A 22,494-nucleotide genomic window follows, 5' to 3' on the forward strand; every position below is an offset into this window, starting at 1 on the left:
AATAGAGGGAACTCCTCAAATCTGAAAGGCATACATATAGTGATATTGATATTTTTACAAGAACAGCATTATGCACTTACGTCCAGAACAGTGACATTTGGTGCAGTGGAACTGCTGATGAAGATCAAAACGGAACTCCTCAAATCTGAACGGCACGCTTATAATGACTTTGGTATTTTTATAAGAACAGCTTGCGTTTACTTTCAGAACAGTGACATTTGGTGCAGTGGAAGTTCTGATGATGATCAGAACGGAACTCCTCAAATCTGAACGGCTTTCGTATTTTTATTATAACAGCATGCATTTAAATTCAGAATAGTGACATTTATTTGTTAAGAGGTTTGTACTCTTTGTTATGCTTACATATTGAGTTTTCAAATCAAATTCTGTCAAGCTCGATTTCTTGTATGTAATCGGATATTGTATTGTATTCGTTTATTTCAGACAGAACAGTCCATATTGTTACATTACGTTACACTTATATTTAAAATTAAAGCTATAAAATTCAATAATTAATTTAAAATGAAAACCACAATTAAAACAAAATTAAATACGAATTAAATTAAATTAAATCAAACTAAATTAAATTATATCAAATTAAATTAAATTCAAAATTTCAAATTTCAAATACTGAAATGTTACTAATGTATATTCATCATCATCGCAAATGTACTTAAAATCTTTTGGTTTATTTAACGAAACAAAATGAAATATAAAAACAAAAAACAAATTGGAATATATACACTAAAGAAAATACATTAACTAAACTAAACTATGTACAAACTTAAAATTAACTTATAAATAAAAAATGCTCCCCAAGTCGTCACTATATGTTGTGGTGCCCAGAAGGCTGGCAGCGTTACCTCTTTGGATGGCCAGACTTAATCTCTGGCCGAAGTAGCTGCCAGCTCTCTGGTCACCTGAGGCATCCACGAGGCGCTGGGATATCTCTTTAAAAAGAGATTTCGCGCTGGGCCCCACGGTCCTAGAGTTTCGACGCCGAACGGCGCAAATATATAGCCCTCGCCGAGGACAGCATATTTGCGCCGCTTATTTTGTTCTGCCGTTGTGGCCGCAGCTCCCGCCTTGACGGAGGTCGCCTGTAGGTGGGACGGCGCGAGCGTGTCAACACAGGTGGCGTCCCACACAAGCGTCCTTCCTTGCATCCACGGAATGAGTGTCATCCCATCGGGGCGCTTGCCATCGTCGCGTGCGATACCGTTCGGCTCAAGGATAGCCGGCACGCTAACGGAGGCGAGCGCCCTCTTGATGACATCATTCAAGGACGCATGGCGGGAGATGCGACCTGCGCTTCTTGGACAGGATAAACCGTGGTGGCCCAGTTCGGTCACCATAGCACCGCAGCGGCATCGATGGGGCTCATTTGTTTTGGTGCTCAGACGCAAAGAGGTAGCCAGGGTTAGGGTGGTTTTGTCCAGCAGGGTTCCGATTTTGGCTGATGGTAATGCGCGGAGCCAATAACCCGCTTCCGGTTCTGCGACGGCCAACAAACGAGCGCGCTCTGCTGAACTCTGGGCAGAGTCAATAAGTTGAGTTATCGTTGCCTTGCAGAGCGGCTCGTCCCATTGCCTTTGCGACTTAAAAGAAATCGGAAGCGGGCTACCCGGGAAAGACTGCAACCATGTGTCTTTGGCCTCGTTCAGTGTGGTAATACGCTCGCTGGCAGAGGATCAGCAAAAAATCTTGTCAGCGAGATCTTGTGTGCTGTGAACGAGGCCAAAAACGCAGGGAGGGCGACACTGACAACTTGGCGTATACCCAGACCGCCGTGGCGAATTGGCAGAGAGGCCTGGGTCCAGGCGCGGTTGTCTAGGTGAATGTTTAATATGGATGAAAGGGTGGTTTTCAAAATGGAGTCCAGTGGTTCGATGAGGTGAGGATGTTTCCAAACAGGACTACACCTGTATGTAAGTGAACTTCGGAACAAAGAGGCAAAACTTAATGATGTTTAATGCCATGTGTGCACTGATTTTTAGAAGGCGGTCCGAATAAGCTTTATGTATGTTGAGATGTTCATCAATGAGTTGTGGAATTGATTCAGGGAAGATGGGAGCACCTAGGAGTCTGAAAGATGTTTTATCTATTATTTTAATGTTAGGGGCCAGGGCATTAAAATAGGATATTAAATTTTGAATTTCGTTCGATGGGAAATTGTCTGTTGATAAATAACTCGCATTTGGAGAAATTTAGCTCAAGACCTAACGAGGTAAAAGAATCTGTAAGCGTTCGCAGGTCGTCCAAAACTGTTTTCCAATCTCCTCCTAGGGTCCCATCGTCGAGATACCATGAGTTGAATTTTGAATTTAGATTTGAGATGGTTGGGTGGATGGCGAGACTGAAAATGGCTGGTCCAAGAGGATCACCCTGCTGGCACCCAACCGCAGATGATAAGCGATGGGACTTAAATACTAAGTGCGAGGGCTGATGGTAGCACTGCCACAGATATTTATAGATAATGGGTGTAGCTTCTTGAACTTGTTTGAGAAGAACCCCTCTATCTAAGGAATTAAAAGCGTTCTTGACATCCACCTTCAGCAACACCTCACAATCATCGTTTCCAGCAAAGGCACGTGCAGCATGAACTGCAGCTTCACAGCCGCCTTTGCTGCCGAAACCGAGTTGCAGTGGCTGAAATTTTTTTTGTTAATTTAGAATATATGTATTTACAACAGATTTTCGAACATATGCGCCTAATTGTGAGGCCTACTGCGATAGGTCGTATGCCTCCGTCTTTTTTCTTTAGGGCACATAGGCTGGCTCCATATAAAATAGCTAAAACCTCAGTGCATACTTTTCCAGATAGCATTAGGTTTACCAGCTGCGTAATGTCCTCCAAGAGCTGGTCGCCGGCGTCACCAGTGGCGCCGCATAACAGGTCTTTAAAATGTTGTGGAGAGAGGCCGTCGAGGCCACCGGCGGAGCCATTCTTGAAAGACATTACAGCAGCTAGCACATCCTTTTTAGCCGCCACCAGGTTTGGCGCTTCTGAATCTGGGGGAACAGGCAAATTGAGAGATGTTGCTGGAGGTGGATGTTTGGATATTAATGCTGAAACTGTATCAGGGGTGTCTGGTGCAACAACATCACTGGAGAAAAGCAATGTGGCGGCACCTTTAATATCGCCATCCATTACTTTTTGCTCGACTGTATGAAATAGTTTTATATCCTCTTTCGAGTTGCGTTTTAGCTGCGGCCGAGGGGGTGAGACTTGGTTTGCAGGATTTAAACAATTTAATTTAATTTTTTGGGTAAGTGATACATTATTATTAGTTTCACTGGCGTGTAATATATTGTATGAGAACGAAAATAATTGAGACCAACTATCAACTGTGTTTTCCTCACTGTCTTTGATATAGTTTGCCTTAAGGCGTTCGCAACGGATATGTGAGCTCCTTTAGGAATTCTTTTTACGATAGGAGTTGCATTCCGTTGCGAAGCGAGCCAAGTCGGTAAATTATCGAAAGTGTTGTCAGTTCTGGTGTGTGTGGGCAACGGATAAGTACAGCGCCCAGGCGACTTTGTGACTGGGTTCTGTGAGTGCGGGTAATGTGGTTCTTGAGGCCTCGGCGGCCTTTGTAAAGCCTGGACTGTGGTGGGCAGTGGGAGCATGGTAAAAGATCTCCGGTGACATTGTTGCTGGCATTGCTGGGTCTATTTTGGAGAGAAGATGTAGAAGGAGCTTGTGACAGAGGACTAGGAAGCATATAAACTAACTAATGCACTAATACTACACTTAAAATACAATAAGAAATAAAAATATACATAAAAGCGGCACTGCACTGAATGTCTTTTCTACATAGTTTTTGTTTTTTTTTTGAAGAAGGAGAAAATAAAAATATATAATACGAGAGTAAAAACCAAAACGAGTACAAAAAATGGGTCAAACAACGGCGACTCCTACTGGAGAAGAACTTGAGTCAATTATTCCTCATGCACTTTTCACAATCATGTATCACTGGAAGACATGAGCATCATGACCACTGTAAGAATTGTATTTTGGGACACTTTCTTTCTTGTAAACATTGTTATGATTTTTTCATGTTTTCTTAAACTGACATGACGTCTGCCAAGCCGGCGCCGCAGATATAAGAGCCCGATTACTCGGGCTGCGGTATGCGCAGATAGAATTTCCCAGCAGTAGGTCGGCTGTAGCCTTTATAGATTAGTTTAGGCCATAAGCGATGATGAAAAGGAGATTTTCGAACTCATTAAAAATATTTACGACAAAGAGCGTTTAAATTAAATTAATGATGATATCGGATTCATGAGTAATTAAGAAAACTCCTCAAACCTTAACGGTATACCGTATATTCATTCAATTTGTGTTTCCATCAAAATACTTAATCAAAGATTTATATTAAAAACAGTTTTAAAAATTACTTACAGTACACATTTCTACATAATCCAACATTCGCAAGTACCTTTCACCAGAACCCCAAAAGCGGCGGTTTTTTTTCTTATAAATGATTTTTATCTGTTTCTTTCATCCTGATTGCAACAAAAATTAATGGCAATCCGAAACGTTGCTCAAAAACGCGTTTTTTTTTAATTATATAAATTCACCGCATTTATTCCGTAAGTGCCCAATTGAACAACCGTGAAGAGGATTCTTAAAGAACATGTTTTGGCAGCATATTATTAACCTTTGTTTGTTTAAATCGTACAAAGAGTAATTGGAATATTCTCAAATTAAGCCAGATTAGATTAGAAGCTAGGCCTTAATGAAAGCACCATAAACTCTCTAAAATAGACAAAATATCAGATCTTCTTATATCAAATAGTGCTTACCAATACCTTCAGATCATACTCTCGAAACATAATAATACAAAATTATGCACATGTCAACATTTAGACCAGGAGGGCGATTTTTGAATCTCGCATACGGGATTTTGTCACTAAAATACCGGTTGAAAACGGTGACTTGCTTATTATTTTCAGTGACAATTTTCTGAATTGGAACGCGTGAGACTCACAAATTGGCCCGCAGGTTTTTTTGTCCTTATACTTAACGATACAGTCTTTACTCGTAAGTACCGCTGTCGAACGTGTTGTTAAATCAGATTGGTAATGTGTTTATCTACTCGAATTATAAATAAATACGTCGCTTTTCAGATCCAAGTAGTTGTGGGACCGATATCAACATCGGGGAGACCCTGGAAAACGTGGCCAACGAAGCCTACGTCTACATATCCTCTATGCCAGTCGTGACTACCAGAGCTTTTATATTCAGCTGCATCAGCTTCGGATTAAGCGTGTTCTGGGTGGCCGGGAGCATTGTACTCATCAGTATGTAATCTTAAGTATATGTATCTGAATAATGTTTACCTCATTTGAATGGTCCAAAGATTACCAGCTCGCCGGATGATATCAGCCTGCAAGTTACTCGCCACTGCTACCTTTGCGAGCAACTAACAGACTACTGTCCGACTTACCTTCAAATCTAGGGTGAACATGCATCTTCTGGGCGAGCCATCGTAGGCCACGTCTTTGCCTTTGGCTAGTCTGCGGCCCATTTATAATTGGCCGCATTGACTTTAGTCAAGTAACTGACGTTCTCATTAGAGAATTCTCTCAAGGAAAGCATCACATGTCGGCAGACTTCTATTATTCCTTGAGAGAATTCTATTTATCTATTATTGGAAGATTCTGTAAAAATATGTTTAAGTACAAAGAGGCGTAATTTTACAGAAGGAGGATGGAGAAAACACCATTCGAATCACGTCCATTGGCCTTGGGTTGCAGTTTCATTTTTTGTTGCCCTAGAGGACATCGTCGGCGTGTTATGCTACATCAATGATTCTTTTCATACAGCAGTAAGTAAATGGCCTCTAAAAATATTAAATTTTATCAAAAGACTCACTAACAATTTGAGTACCCATGTGACTCAAATTAATCCCCGTTATTCAGCACATTAAAAGAAACATTACATGTTGCTTAATTGATTTAACATTATGTTCATTGTATATATTAGGAAACAAATTACAATGAACTACGAGGCATTTCTTGCTTACCTACATACATACAATTAAATTCTATAATGTCACAAACCGTTTTAATAACTACATACGAAAAAAGGGACCCATATTTTCTACCATTTTCTATTCTATTCCATATTAAGAAATGTTATACCTACCTATTATGGTTATAAACGTTACCTACATAAATAAAATTGGCGACCTCATAATCATAATCAATTCAATACCTTATAGATTTTCATTCCTAGTTAAATCCATGTTAGATTGTATATATATATTTTATATTTATTTATATTGAATAATTCATTATTTAATGCTAATGTAACGTGATTATTCCTTAATACATGACATCACTAAATCTATACCCTTCAAACATGTATGTATGTTATATGTTACCGTACATAGTTCAAAGGAGTCTTTCTCATTATAAAATAAATAATTATTTGTTGCAACAGACTTTGAAGGAGTCATTAGAATTTATAAATGGAATTAGCAGCGGTTTCGGCAACAATAATCCAAGCACAATATGGGCGTCCAGATCATTGGCTCTCCTTCACGGACGATTCGGCATCTTCCTGCTCATCAATGTAGGGCTTATTGTTTTTACAATACTGGATTGCTCTCGGTACAGGACATCAGACACGTCTTCAGTAAGTTAGATGGGATAGTTACTAGTTCGTGTCGTCTTTCTTGTAAATGTCTCACTCCCTACTGTCTTCGTCTCTGACAGGGTAAAGGGGTATGTCGATTCACGGTTGTCTATTGTTTGCCCGACAGTCATTTAACATAATATTCATATGCCCGAATCTAACTTGCCTGAATTTCATTTGCCCGAATGATTTGTTTATCATAAAAATTGTATGACATACTGGTTGTTTATCCGAACATTACCTTCCATAATCATACAATGCCATATTATTTGTTAGCCATATTATTAAGATAGATAGATAGATAGATAGATAGATATACGTTTATTTGTTTGTCACAATACACACAGAATACACAAAAGAAATAAGTTACAAAAAAGAATTAGAATACATAATAAGCAAATTGGAAAACAGGAAATAACACAGATTTTTACCATAGCGTACTATGATACTGTGCGCGTCGCAACAAGACAAAAGGGTTACGGCTCAGTATTACGCTACGCCCTGAGGCAGCAGCACTGATATTCTGCCGGAACCGGATCAGATCACGATAACACATAATTAAGTGCAATAATATGGTTTAATATAATATTCAAACGCCATAAGCAATTATTGCCATATTAATTGTTGCCCATATTATTACCTAACCTACTTTCTGATAGCAGTTTCATTTTCCAGGGGGTCACAGTTCTAACCTAACCTAACCTACTTTTCAAGCAGTTCATTTTTCAGGGGGTCATAGTTCTAACCTAACCTAACCTACTTTCTGATAGCAGTTTCATTTTCCAGGGGGTCACAGTTCTAACCTAACCTAACCTACTTTTCAAGCAGATTCATTTTCCAGGGGGTCACAGTTCTAACCTAACCTAACCTACTTTCTGATAGCAGTTTCATTTTCCAAGGGTCACAGTTCTAACCTAACCTAACCTACTTTCTGATAGCAGTTTTATTTTCCAGGGGATCACAGTTCTAACCTAACCTAACCTACTTTCTGATAGCAGTTTCATTTTCTAGTGCTTCTAGTAGTGTCGTCTCTATGATAATTACGCATTTATGATTCATATTGATGATTCTGCCAAATCACATTATGGAAATTGACTTTTCTGGTCGCTAATTTGGATGACAAATGATGATGGTATGGAATGTGGTAATTACTGATTTCGATGATTCTGACAAATGACATTATGGAAACTGACTTTATGGGAAACAAAGTTTCTGGCACTTGATTAATAAAGTAAACAATGATTATGGCATAAGATGTTATGAGAAACAATATTATGATTTTTGAATATGGTGGCAAATAAAATTCTGGCAAATGGGGGTATCCCGTCGATTCACCATTAAGCCCCATTTAGACGGTACGAGTTTCTCGCCTCGAATGTACGACGATTATATAATTGAACATAGAATATAGATAAGATTTATTCTAAATGATAGCATTATACCCCATATGGGTTAAAATGCCAGTAAACATTAACTCTATAATATTGATAATGATACCCCTAATTTATTTTTGGTTTTAGAAGTTACTGAGGGGATTCCATTTGCCAGAATTTCATTTGCCATAATTTTATTTGCCACCATATTCAACAATCATATCATATCTTTTTTTAGCACTTACCATTAGGTGCCTTGCTTACATGTTTAATGTGTCTCTCTTTGATATGTTGTGCTGTTGTGTTTTTTCGTTTCTGCTGATATGTTATTTAGATAACCTAACTACAAAATTAAAAATTTGAAAAAACCCCCGACCGCGACCTAGTGGACCGATTTTCATGAAACATGGCTAAGAACACTCCCGACTAACACAGCTTTCAAATAAAAAAAACTAAATCGAAATCGGTTCATCCGTTCAGGAGCTACGATGCCACAGACAGACACACACACAGACAGACAAACACAGACAGACAGACAGACAGACAGACAGACAGACAGACAGACAGACAGACAGACAGACAGACGGACAGACAGACAGACAGACAGACACGTCAAACTTATAACACCCCGTCGTTTTTGCGTCGGGGGTTAAAAACCAACCAGAGCATGTCCAGGCAGGCAATTATGGTCGCGCGATAAATGATAAAAACATCTGGCCGTCCCTATCGCACTTACTAATAGTGCGATAGGGACGGCCTGATATTTTATCATCTATCGCGCGACCATGCTACCCGTGCAGCTATCCTCACGTCACATTCAGTGTACCTGTATAGGCTTTAGTTGTTATCCGTCCCTTAGTTATACGTAATGGGCAAGCTTGAACGGGGGGGCATCATGTGTCGATAGGTAGGTAATTATTTACTATATGTACAGTCAGCAATATTTCTACAGACAGAAGGCAAATAATGCAAATACCTACCTATTTTTCTTTTCATAAGAAGGTAAGAATATTTTGAAACAATATATATTTTGAAACAACGTTTGAAACGTTTCTGGTGCAAAAGCTTTCCATTGTAATCCAACGCGGGAATGCAGTGAGCGTTTTGGGCACTTTTGCATCAGGAACGGCTGGGAGCGGTTTTTTAGTTTAAATTGTTTATATTTTTAAGTTGTTTGTTTTTAATATTAGTTTGTACGTCGTTTATTTTTAGTGTAATTTTAGTTTAGTTTTTATTTTGTAATATTATGCTGTATTTAATTATAGGACATACTTTTAAATGAAAATAAATTTTTTTTTAATAAAGATTTTGAAACAAACATTGAAAACTTACCCGATTAGAAAATTATTTGATTAAAAATTATCTCGGTCGATCCGAAATGCGAAACGACTCTCATAAGTAGTCGATTCAGTGATTTTATTGTAAAGAAGTAAATTTTATTCAGGAAAGTTCACTGCTACAGTCACCGGCAATAACAACGTACAAAAATAATACTGCATAAATATCTGGCACTCTCCTCTCAAAGGAATATTGTTTCAGATATTTTTGCGGTCTTCTTTTAGTTTTGTGTATTGCCAATCATATGCTAGGACCTAAAAAGTTAGCTATACATGTACTCGTATTAAATATGCGGTTTTTTGCTTTCATGCAATTTGTTTTATGTGCTCAGTCTACGCCTTTCGGGCATAATAGGTAAATAATGAACTTTTAGGAGGTAGGAGGCACTGGTAACTTGGAGACGAGCCCCGAGGCGAGCAGCAAGGTGGAGGAGGGCAGCGAGCGCAGCTCGAGCGGGCCGAGCCAGCCCGGCGCGGGCGAGCTGCCGAGGATCCCGCGCCCGGGCCTCAGCCAGTCCTTCCGCTCCATGAAGGACATGCTGTTCGGCAGATCGCTGTCCTTGAACTCCTTGGATAACAGGTAATGTATTCATCATCAATATTGTAACGGTACGGACTGCGTTACCATCGCTACGTAGCGTCAACGATTGTCACATCACCTAGGCACTGTAGGCAGTCAGTAATATTATAAATGCCTACGAATCCTACGACCTAAAGATAACATGTTTATTAGAAGTGGATGGATTAGAATGGATAGAACGAAAATACTTAGCTTAAAACTATGTTAGGTAGATATTAATAAATATTTAAAGTTACGAATTAAAGTGTGAAATGATCAGTGAGCTTTCATTTTTTGTAATTATTCGTTATTTAATACCTTTGAAAATAATAGATTTAAAAAAATATCACTGAAATATAGTAAATACCTGCTGAGATTACGTAGAGTTTATATTATTTGTTTTGAACATGGAACGAAACAAAACAGATGCCACTTTGTTCCAATTTAAATATGATTTGAATCAATTTGAATTTAATCAAACTAAATACCTACATATAGTTATATCTTTTTTTTTCTAAAATATAGGATCTTACGCCATTAAAATTCCTTTTTTTAATTAGCCCGTTAGAGTGTCCCACTGCTGGGCAAAGGCCTCTCCCCTTGATTTCCACAACTCCCTCAGTGTCCAAGTCGTCCCGCCATCTTCGCCTAGGCCTGTCACGTCCCCGCTTCTTTGTCGGCATCCACTTGGTAGCCCAATATTAGCCCACCTATCCTGATGCATGCGGCACACGTGGCCTGCCCAGTCCCACTTCAGCCTGGCGGTGTTTTCCCCTAAGTCAGCTATGCGAGTTTTTGAGCGCAGCGTAGTGTTTCTGATGCGGTCCATCCTTGTGACACCCAGGATGCTGCGCTCCATTTCTCTCTGCCAAACCTTCAGTTGGGACTTCTGACTCTCGGTGAGTGACCAAGTTGGGCACCGTAGGCAGTATACACATGTCAACGAGTTTACGCTTTAGTGACATTGGAAGGTCGCCCTTCGTCTTGGAGAATTTGTTGAAGTTCTGTGGCAGAGGAGGCAAAATTCCAATATTTCATTTTTTTATTTTTCTTCACATTACCTTACTGTTTAGTTGATTCCCTGATGTATTTGAATACCTACAAACATTCATTTAATTACAGTTTTATCGTAAGTATACCATGGGAACTATTTGCACAATATAAGAATTGAACCTGTGTGCGCAGCCGAATGCATAACAATCACGAAACGCTCACGATAATATCGCTTTCGTAGCTATCTAATCTCTATCGCTCTTGCGTATTGGCGCGACAAGCCAGACTACATTTCTGCGACGTTTCGGTGGCGTTTCGCGTCGCAGAATTGCCATTCGGCTACTTGGCCAGAACATTCTGAACAGTACATATTATTCACTAACTAGGAACAAAAACCGCGTGAACTTCTTGCCAGAAGAGTCCACCTTGGACCCAGTGCACTCGCCGCGCAGCTTCGAGAATCTGATCGCGGAGCAGCAGCGGCGCCTGCGCGGCACCGGCGTCGACACTTCCGGCCGCCGCGGCTCCTTGCAACCCGCGCGCAGCCAGCCGCACCTCACCTCCAATGCGCAGGAAACGGCTCGCGGGTAAATGTCATTTAACTACCTAACTTAAAAGAACGGGGGTTGGGAACTCGTCATTTGTGAACTTTTCTTTTATTTCTAATTAAAATCCAGTTCTGATGATTGTATCAATAGGGAATTGAGAGAAACTCAAGTTCAACATTTTTTTTATAATGTTAGTTTTCGGTTATTTCACTATCACTACATAGTATAAAACAAAGTCGCTTTCTCTGTCCCTATGTCCCTACCCAAGTAACACACATTTGCTGTATAACAGCTGATTAAAGGCATTTTTTAACGCTTTAGGCTGTACTGAAGGTACATAAAGAGCTATGTAAAAGCTCTATAATAGCTAATACAGCCCTTAATACTTGTTCGGGATTGTTCGGATGTCCTCCCCGCCTCTTAGAGGACAACGGCCATCGCTGCATCTCCAGAATGCATACGACACTGACGCGCTCGCACGTACTTGCGTCCTTCTTAATTTTAACCAAAATCATGTAATTTAATTACTTACTACGATTAAACGCATGTCAAGAATGCAATTTTTTATTGAAGAAAGTATCAACCATAATTTCTGATCCTGTCGACCCGGACGTCATGCCTTAAGATTTGGAGCCACCAGGGTCTTCTGCCACATCATTAAGCATTAAGAAGAAGATCTCTTTATGGATTGCCCCAGAATCGGTGACGTGACGGTGTAAAGTGAGCCAGTGATTACAAGGAAAATCCACTTAGCAACAAGCGAGCGGTCAGAGTGAGTCCGATCCATTTTGTTTGCCCCTTTAGGTATTTTAACTTTGTGCCCAAATTGCTGCCTTTTTATAGTTATTTTGTTATTAAACGTGTAGATTAAAGTCCCCTTAATCGAATTCAAGAATAAACCGCATTAAGGATCAAACAGTTTTCGTAATATTTCAAGTTCAAATTTAAAAATTATAACTACTTAATTACTCATCTTAACCGAGCGGCCGCCGGGCGCTCAGCGATAAGGAATTCGTACAAAAGGCAGTGAGTACCTACTTGCATTCTGGTTAGCTGATATATTTATACCCGTTTTTTCAATTTATTTATTTAATTTCATATGCTCGGAAATTTCCTACTTCAATTATTGGTTTCGTGTCAATTAATTAACATATTCAATCAATTATATTTGCCTTTTCTTTCAATATTGTACATATTGAAATGCAAATGGGTTTATTTCATATTAAATTATTATTTCGTATAAATTTATTGGTTTGATTAGTTCGACTAGTGCGAATTAGATCAAATATATTGAATTATCTTATACTTAAACATCAATTTGTTTATATTGGCATATAAAATATTAAATTATTATTGCGAATTAGGTATTTCATTAATTTTGAAGTTAATTTACGTACTATTGGACAATAGTGTCAGTAAATATTAATAATTGTAATAACTTGTAACTTTATAAATACAAATTTGAATTCATTAATAGTAATTATTTCTTATAAACACAATGGCACGATTAGCCGAGCTGGTAAAAAAACGGGGAGTTTATAAAGGTCGTTTAACGAAATTTGTAACGTATGTAGATGCTTTTAAGGATGTTTTGCTTTGCAGTGAAGTTGAGGTTTTGGAATTAAAACTACGTATGTCTAACATTGAATCGATGTTTGCGGAGTTCGAGGAGGTTCAGACCGGCATCGAGTGCCTGTCTCTCACGGAGGGGGAAGTTCACACGCAAACAGCACAAAGGTCAGATTTTGAATCTCAATATTTTGCTGTGCTGGCCAGGGCCCAAGAGATTTGTAACGCATTTAAAGGTAATAAAAGGTCCGGCAGACGTGCAAATAATGCTTCTGAAACTTTCTACTCTTCGGCTGGCGAGAGTGAGGATGATGTGGCGTCGGTGAAACAGGTACATAAAGGCGTTGCTGGGGTTAAATTACCCACCATTCAAATACCTAAATACAGCGGTGATTACGAAAGTTGGCTTGAATTCCGCGACGTTTATACCTCTCTTATACATTCGAATAAAAACATTAGCGACATTCAAAAATTCCATTATTTACGGGCTTCCTTGGAGGGGGGCGCTGCTCAAATCATACATGCGTTAGAGTTTTCTGCTTCTAATTATACTCTGGCGTGGAAATCTTTGTGCGAACGCTTTGACAATACTAGGCTATTAGTGCAGAACCACGTAAAGGCAATTTTTGATGAAGAGGTCATAAAAAAGGAGTCTGCGTCATCAATACGTAGGGTTGTCGATTCATGCAATAAAAACTTACGCGCGTTACAGATTTTAGGCGAACCAGTAGCGAATTGGGACACACTTATTGTGTACATTATATGCACAAAATTAGATTCTCTCACACTTCGCGAATGGGAGGAGCACAAGGTTACACACGAAAAAATTACATTAGAAATATTTACAAAATTTCTTAAAAATAGGGCAGACATATTAGAGACTATTGAATTAAGTAAAAATGCAAGTCATTATAAACAAGACTCGTCATCGAAGGCTACAAATAGACATGTTCGTGGCTTAGCTGCAGTTGTGAAGCCTGCCTTTAAAAAATATAATTGTCCACACTGTAGAGGTGATCATCCCTTATATTTATGCAACCAATTTGCTCAGTTAGAAATTGATGCTAGGGAACAGTTTGTAGGACGGATGAAATTGTGCAGCAACTGTTTAAGGGCAGGTCATAATGTACGCGCATGTAGACTCGGTCCGTGCCGACGGTGCGGCAGCAAACACAATTCTTTATTGCATAGGGAGTCGAGCGCCACCTCCGGTGCGGCGCCGATCACGGCAGCTTCGAGCACCCCGGCACCGCGCGCTGAGCCTGCTGCAGTTCAGGCAGAGTCAAGTGCGGCTAATGACGTTATCACGACCATGTCAACAATTAACAAACAATCTTCGAGTTCGAATCGTCGAGCTCTCCTTGCCACAGCGTTAATTCAGGTTGTAGATGTTCATGGTAGACCTCATGAAGTTAAGGCCATGTTAGATTCAGGCAGTGAATCTTGCTTCATGACAGAGTCACTTTACCAGTCATTAGGTCTGCAATCTGAGCATATCGAATCGACAATAACTGGCTTTCATGACCAGGTTTCTGTGGTAAAAAGGGAATGCGAAGCTATAATACAGTCCAGAATCAATTCATTCAAAGCAAGCATTAAATTCTTAGTGTCGCCAGTCATATCTTCATCTCATGATGAAGTCTTTAATGTGAGCACACTAAATATCCCTTCGGGAATTACATTAGCAGACCCAGAATTCTTTAATCTGTCAAGTTACGACATTTTACTTGGCGTGGATATATTTTGGGATCTAATAGGTAGAGATAAAATCAAGTTAGGCAAAGGTTGCCCACTTCTTATAGAAACGGTGTTCGGTTATATCGTTTCTGGGCCTACAGGACGCCGAACGTCCGCCAAAATTTTGTGCAATTTCACGAAATTCGATGAAATTCAAGATCAGCTTTCTAAGTTCTGGCAAATCGAGGAAGTTCCAGCCGTTAAGGAACAGATATATTCTACTGAGGAAGAGTTATGTGAACAACACTTTAAAGAAAACATGTCACGCCAAGAAGACGGTAGATTCTCAGTAGGGATTCCTCTGAAAGCCAATGAATCCGAACTTGGCAATTCGTTCGAACGAGCCAAGTCGTGTTTTTTAGCGCTAGAACGCCGGCTGATGAACCAGCCTACATTAAGGCACATGTATGTTGATTTCATGAGGGAATATTTATCATTAGGTCACATGACGTTAAGTGACATAAATAATCCTCATGACAATTCGTATTTCACGCCACATCATGGCGTGTTGCGTGAGCAGAGCACCACGACGAAGCTTCGGGTCGTTTTTAATGCAAGTGCGCCGACCAGCTCCGGCTTGTCCTTTAACGACATCCAGATGGTCGGGCCCACAATACAAAGTGACTTGCTTTCTATACTTCTACGATTTCGGCAACACCGCTATGTCATGGCAGGTGACATTGAAAAAATGTACAGACAGGTGCTCGTCAATGAAAATCAACGTCACCTGCAGCAAATAATTTGGCGTGACGATCCTTCTAAGCCCCTCCAGACGTATGCTTTAAACACAGTCACATATGGCACAGCCTCAGCCCCGTTCTTGTCTGTTCGTTGCCTTAAGCAAATTGCGGACGAATGTGACAATGAACTGGTGCGAAAGGTCATTAGTGAAGACTGCTATGTCGACGATCTGTTGACGGGGCAAGAGACTGCCGAGAGTCTCTTAGAACTTCGTGCTCAGATTTCAAGGGAACTGGCGTCGGGTTGTTTTAATCTAAGAAAATTCCGATCGAACCTTCCAACATGTAGCGATGCTACTGACAGTAGTAGCGTTGATTTGAGCGAGCACGAACAATCGAAAACTTTGGGCCTAAGTTGGTCTCCATCAGACGATGTTCTACAATTCGACATTAAGACTGATCCCACTCCAGATGTCACCAAGAGAGTGATCCTATCCACAATATCTCAAGTTTTTGACCCTCTTGGGCTATTAAGCATTTTCATTATTGTCGGGAAAGTCATTCTCCAGAAGCTCTGGTTACTCAAAGTGAGTTGGGATAGCCCGTTACCTTCAGACATCGTCAAGTCCTGGCTTAAGTTTGTACTCGACTTAAGCCACCTGCAGAAACTCAAGATACCACGGCACGTGGTGTGCGAAAACGCAAACAACATACAACTCCACGTTTTTTGCGATGCATCGAAAGATGCCTATGGCGCTTGCGTTTACGTTAGGTCTGTAGATTCGTTCGGTAACGTAAGGGTTCGTCTTCTGTGTTCCAAAACGCGCGTTGCGCCAATAAAGGCAGTAACGATCCCGCGTCTTGAACTTTGCGGCTCTTTGGTGGCTGCCAAGCTCTTGGAAAAGGTTCTGCGAACCACGCGGCTACACGTAGACAGTTGTTTTCTGTGGACAGACTCAGCTGTGGTCTTAGGCTGGCTTAAAACGCCGCCTAACAGACTAAAGCCATTTGTTAAAAATCGCGTAGCCGACATACAAGAGATGACCAAATCACATTTCTGGCGTCATGTGCCCACTGCATGCAACCCTGCGGATTTATTGAGTAGAGGTGTCAGTGCTGCACAAAGTGACAAGTTAGACTTTTGGTTCAGTGGACCCAAATTCTTGCTAGAATCTGAAGATTCGTGGCCTAATAAGTCTTTTGATCAGGGCCAATCGGAATTGCCAGAAGTGCGATCAAATGTGACGTCAGTCACTGTCAAACAAAACGAATTGTTTCCGTTTACACGTTTCTCGAGCCTGCGTAAACTTAAAAATATCATGGCATATGTACAACGTTTCATTGCCAACTGCAAAAATAAAGTTAAAGTAAAAGGCACTTTGTCCTTGTCTGAAAAACAATGTGCACTCGATTCATTGATAAAATTGTCCCAAATGGAATCATTTGATGAGTATGACATTTTAGTAAAGGGTAAAGCATTACCTCCAAAAAATAAACTGTTATCTTTGAGCCCATTTATTGACGAAAAGGGTCTACTTAGAGTAGGTGGTAGACTTAAAAACAGCAATTTCACATTCGAAAAGAAACATCCTATCTTACTCGTAGCCAAACATATTCTAACTAAGCTAATATTTCGGTTCGAACATATACGTTTAATGCACACAGGAGCTCAAAATTTGCTGACTTCAATTCATGAAGAATTTTGGCCTATCGGGGGCCGTAATTTGGCTCGATCAATTGTCCATAATTGCCAGCGTTGCTTTCGTCTTAACGCACAAGCAGCCCGTCCGATGATGGGTAATTTACCTGAGCAGCGCCTTCAGCCTGGCTATCCATTCCAGACTACAGGAATGGATTACGCTGGTCCTGTATTAGCACTTAATAAGAGAGGTCGTGGAAGCAGGTTAGAAAAGGTGTATATCGTCATATTTATCTGTTTCACCACCAAATGCGTTCATCTTGAACTCGTCAGTTCTTTATGCAAAGACTCCTTTCTAGCTACGCTGCGTCGATTCATTGCTAGACGATCTAAACCTGCTACCTTATACTCCGACAACGGAACTCAGTTCGTGGGAGCACGAAATGAGCTTTATAAGTTCCTCAATGATAATGCTAGTTCCATAACTGATGAAATGTCTAATGAGCGTATAGATTTCAAATTCATACCTGCTTACGCTGCTCATATGGCCGGTTTATGGGAAGCCAACATAAAATGTATAAAAGCCCATTTGCATCGGGTGTTAGGGAACGCACATTTAGTTTTTGAAGACCTTTATACCGTTTTAGTCCAAATTGAGGCCATACTTAATTCGCGTCCCTTATCCCCACTATCAACTGACCCACATGACATGAGACCTTTAACTCCGGGGCACTTTTTGGTAGAACGACCGATGACTGCTTTGCCTTCACCTATGCTTGTGGACATGAACCAAAACCGTCTCACTCGTTTTGAACGGCTGGAGCAGTTACGCCAACACTTTTGGGCCAGGTGGCACAAAGAGTACATTAACGAACTTCAACAACGCACCAAGTGGCGCACCTCAAGGGGCCAGCAACTGAAAAAGGGATCATTAGTCCTCATTAAAGAAGATGGACTCCCGCCGATGAAATGGCGACTGGGGCGCATCACTGAGATTTATCCAGGGAGCGACGGGATCGCCAGGGTCGCGGATATCAACACCGCCAGAGGAGTTATACGCCGTGGCTTCAACCGCATCTGCCCGTTGCCTACAGCTGACGACGAGTTGAAAGTCAACCCTTTCAACGCCGGGGGGCATGTTCGGGATTGTTCGGATGTCCTCCCCGCCTCTTAGAGGACAACGGCCATCGCTGCATCTCCAGAATGCATACGACACTGACGCGCTCGCACGTACTTGCGTCCTTCTTAATTTTAACCAAAATCATGTAATTTAATTACTTACTACGATTAAACGCATGTCAAGAATGCAATTTTTTATTGAAGAAAGTATCAACCAATACTCTTAAATGGGCACAAATTAGACAGCCTTAAGGGTACATAGTGCTTTAAAAGTGGTATAGCAGCAATGTAACAGGGGTATAAGGGTGGCAAGATTTATAAGGGCTGAATATCGGCAGAATAAAAGAACACAAGTAGCCACTTACTCAGCAAAAGCGGTATATTAGCAATGTAACAGGGGTATAAGGGTGGCAAGAGTTATAAGTGCTGAATAGCGGCAGAATAAGAGAACACAAGTAGCCACTTATTCAGCTAAAGGGTCACATTATATACGTGATTTCATACATTTAGGTGAAATGCAAACAAATTTTTACTTATATTCTAGCTATTTGGTTGGAACTTTAGTGAGTGAAACCTTAATGGTGAATGGTTTATCTGTTGGTATTGGTAACTACGTTTTGTTTTGTATATCTTACGCAAATATGTTTGGGAATGAAAGTTTACCGACATTATATATACATATTTACTAACAAAATTTTAATGCGCCACGTAAATATTTAGTTTTTAATTGATCTGATGAAATATTTTTTTTGTGTTTTGGAGAGATTTATACAATACAAAGTCAGCATTATGGTATTAAAAAGTGATAACTGATACAATACATTCATAATTTGTACCCAAAATATCATAAAAGTCGATAATTAATCAGGATGTATTTATAGGTTAAACAATAAAAATGGTGGATTCATAATAAAGACGAGGAGGTTACAAGTTACCATAAAATAACATTTATTCAGCTTATTCCTAGTTAATAATCTACAAGTGTACCACTATAAAGCGATAGCCGTTATACGGTACACAAGTGCCCCACAAAATAGCTACCTGCCCTGTTTATCAAAACTTACAAGCCTTGTATTATAAGCATTTTGCCTGTAAAATTATTCATTATTACAAGAAAGTGTTTATCAAAACTTCACTTGTAGACTACAAGTTACAAGTGACGTTTTTAATTTTACAAGTATATTTTTACACGTTTATTCGTGATTTTGTTTATCAAAATATTACTTGTAAGTTACAACTTGTAAAAAATGACGCAAAAACCTTAGAGTGTCCGGAGACCCTCTATTCCGTATTACAAGTTCACAAGTGTCGGTTGGTAGGTGTTTTTAATTAGATTTTATTTCAAAATGTGGCTAAATGATTCGAGTGTCCACGGAACCAGATTTATAATAGTCATGTTCATACAATAAAAAATATAGTAGATTATGTTAGGGAGCAAAATTACATAATTATTTACAGCGAGAGCGTAAATTGAATCCTGAGCATAGCGAGGGATTCAAGTGTTAACAAAAGGTGGAAATTTTGTTAATATTATATACTGACAACATGAAGTCCTTGAACGAAAAGTGCAACTTTGCTCCCTCCTCACAGAGAAAAAAGTAGCCTTTCCCTTGAGTGATGTGAAAATATCATTTTAAAATTCCGCTTCTAACGAATAGCATTTGTTGAATTATAAATATCAATACGCTCACTAATTCCAATAAGGTCTAGTTCAGGTTGGAAGGTCAGTTGGCAGTCACTTTAGTAAAAACTAGTGCCTACACCAAATCTTGGGATTAGTTGTCATAGCGGACCCCAGCCTCCATGAGCCACGGCAAATGCCGGGATAACGCAAGGAGGATGATGATGATATCAATTAGCTCATACGTGACTATGTCAAAAATTTTAATGGCCATGTGCGGGAAAATTTCGTATGTTACACGTGGGAAAAGGGAATTCGTATTTTTAGGGTTCCGTACCTCAAAGAGGAAAACCGGAACCCTTATAGGATCACTCGCGTGTCTGTCTGTCCCTCTGTCACAGCCGATTTCTCCGAAACTACTGGACCGATTTACTTGAAATTTGGCACACGTATGTAGACCTGTGGCCCAAAGACGGATATGTAATTTAATTAAATGAAATTAAATGAAATTTAATCATATGGGGCACTTTTGGGGGGTAAAATTGAAAATTAAAAATCAAAGTTATTAGAACTATATTGTGCTACATATCAAATGAAAGAGCATTTTATAAGCATCTCAAATATATTTTTTTTATAGTTATTATTTTGGTAATTTAGAAGTTATTTAAGAAAATAAGCAAAAAATTACCATTCCCCCCCCCCCCTTATCTCCGAAACTACTTAGCGTAAAAATTCAAAAAAATACACGAGATAGCCCTCTACCTGTAGATTACAGGAAAACCTATTAGAAATCTACAGTCAAGCGTAAGTCGGACTTAAGAGAAAAAAACTCAAATTGAGATTTTCACTCACTGCCGCTGCAAGTACTTACTAAATGTTTTGAAATTTTGTGAGCGCCATGGACAGGTAGAAAGAAATTCATTTCTGTTTAGAAATTGTTAAAAATTTTAATCATTTGCCAAAATGACTTAAGTTCCTACTAAAAAGGAGGCGCTTAAGACCGTTTAGAAGTTGACTGTCATAAATATTTTCTAAATCGGTCCAAAAAAGGGTCTGTATATACGAAAACATAAAATTTGTGCCACCGAAAGCCCAAATCTGAAGTCCATTTTGCTCTATCTCTTATCGTTTCCGAAATGTACGCAAAATCTTGAAAGAAGGAAATTTAGTGTACTTTGCCATCACATTATATTCAGGCGCTCATGACCTTTTTGTATGGAAATGTCGAAATCCGACTCGTACTTGACCAATTTTCATAGAAAGTTATGTTTTATTATAGTTTTGAAGGAGGTTTCTTGTTTTTAACCACCAACGCAAAAACGACGGAGTGTTATAATAATAATAGGTTTGACGCTTGTAACATGACTGCCTGTCTGTGGCATCATAGCTCCCGAACGAATCAATCGATTTTGATTTAATTTTTAATGTTTAAGGTGAATTCGTCGAGAGTTTTTTTTGTACCACACCGTAGGTGGCAAACAGGCATACGGTCCGCCTGATGGAAAGCGGTCACTGTAACCTATGGACGCCTGCCACTCAAGGGGTGAAATATGTACGTTGCCGACTCATTAGAAACTTGTACAACCCTGTACTGATTTCTAAGGCCTGATTTAGACGGCGTGCGAACTCGCATGCGATTTTGGTTACATTGCGGGATTTTGAGGTTACAAACAATTTTGCACGGCCATCAAATACCGCAATGTAATAAAACTCGTATGCGCATCTAAATGGGCCCTTAGGAGGGTCCGGGTAGACAGTACTAATTAGTTCCGTAGGTCCTCCCGTCGTCAGCTCACCGCACCCTCGTTGAGCTCTGGCAGCCTTACTCACCGGCAGGAACAGAACACTATGAGTAGGGTCTAGTGCTATTTGCCTGCTTTAAAGCGGAGGTACTTCCCCAGTTAGACTCTGCTCTACCTTAGAGGATATTCAATTTAGTATGGTATAGAGTTATCAGTCAAGATGTTCAAATGCAGCGCCATCTTTTATTAGTTTCGACAAGTTTTTATGTGACTTTCCATGCCTAAAGGTTCGCATAAGTCACAAGTTGTGTAAATTACTTAGCAAATACAATAACTCATTCAATGCTCATTAGAGTACCTATACTTCTAGCACGATACGATACGAATAGTACTCTTTTTATACTGTGCTTCTAGACAAGTCTTATATGAGTACCAATTGTGGTAGGGGATAGTGGAAAAATCAGATCAGATCCCTCAGAGGCAACTATGGGCGTAGCGCAAGGATCGTCAGTATCTAACATACTTTTTCACTTCTCCTCAACGACCTACCTAATGCCACAGTATAATAAAGAGTACTATCGTACAGTATGGCCACTCCCGCTCCCCGCTGAAAGTGCCGCCCACCCCCTCTAGGTTACCGCCTGTCAAAAACATGAACAGTCGACCTGTCATATTTCACTCATATAAGCATAGTACGCGTTCACCTACACGAACTAAGACTGTGTGCTAGGAATGCGCCTCTTTCAATATTTCAATATATTTGATCGCCAGTGTCCGAGGTGTGCTGATGCGATACAGGCTGCCAACATTATAATGTACGACGATGATGTTGCTGCCATAGTTACTGCACCAACGTCTGAAAGTCTTCAGCGAGCCTTGAATGAAACAACAACTCAGCTGTTTCAATGGTTCGCATGGAATGCCTTAGCTT

The 22,494-nt window shown here is 39.9% G+C and overlaps 1 protein-coding gene across 2 annotated transcripts in view; it reads left to right on the forward strand.

The window, feature by feature from the left end:
- LOC125241067 overlaps positions 1-22,494 on the forward strand; it is a 40,477-nt gene that overhangs the window by 12,671 nt on the left and 5,312 nt on the right. The window contains exons 3-7 of one of the 2 annotated variants that reach the window (XM_048149366.1): positions 5,134-5,307; positions 5,710-5,834; positions 6,452-6,646; positions 9,731-9,936; positions 11,295-11,495. In XM_048149366.1, coding sequence (XP_048005323.1) covers positions 5,134-5,307; positions 5,710-5,834; positions 6,452-6,646; positions 9,731-9,936; positions 11,295-11,495 — 901 coding nt within the window. The remainder of the gene's footprint in view (positions 1-5,133; positions 5,308-5,709; positions 5,835-6,451; positions 6,647-9,730; positions 9,937-11,294; positions 11,496-22,494) is intronic. The other variant, XM_048149367.1, reaches the window with a different exon arrangement.

This window comes from Leguminivora glycinivorella, chromosome Z, assembly GCF_023078275.1.
Source record: "Leguminivora glycinivorella isolate SPB_JAAS2020 chromosome Z, LegGlyc_1.1, whole genome shotgun sequence".
NCBI lineage: Eukaryota > Metazoa > Arthropoda > Insecta > Lepidoptera > Tortricidae > Leguminivora > Leguminivora glycinivorella.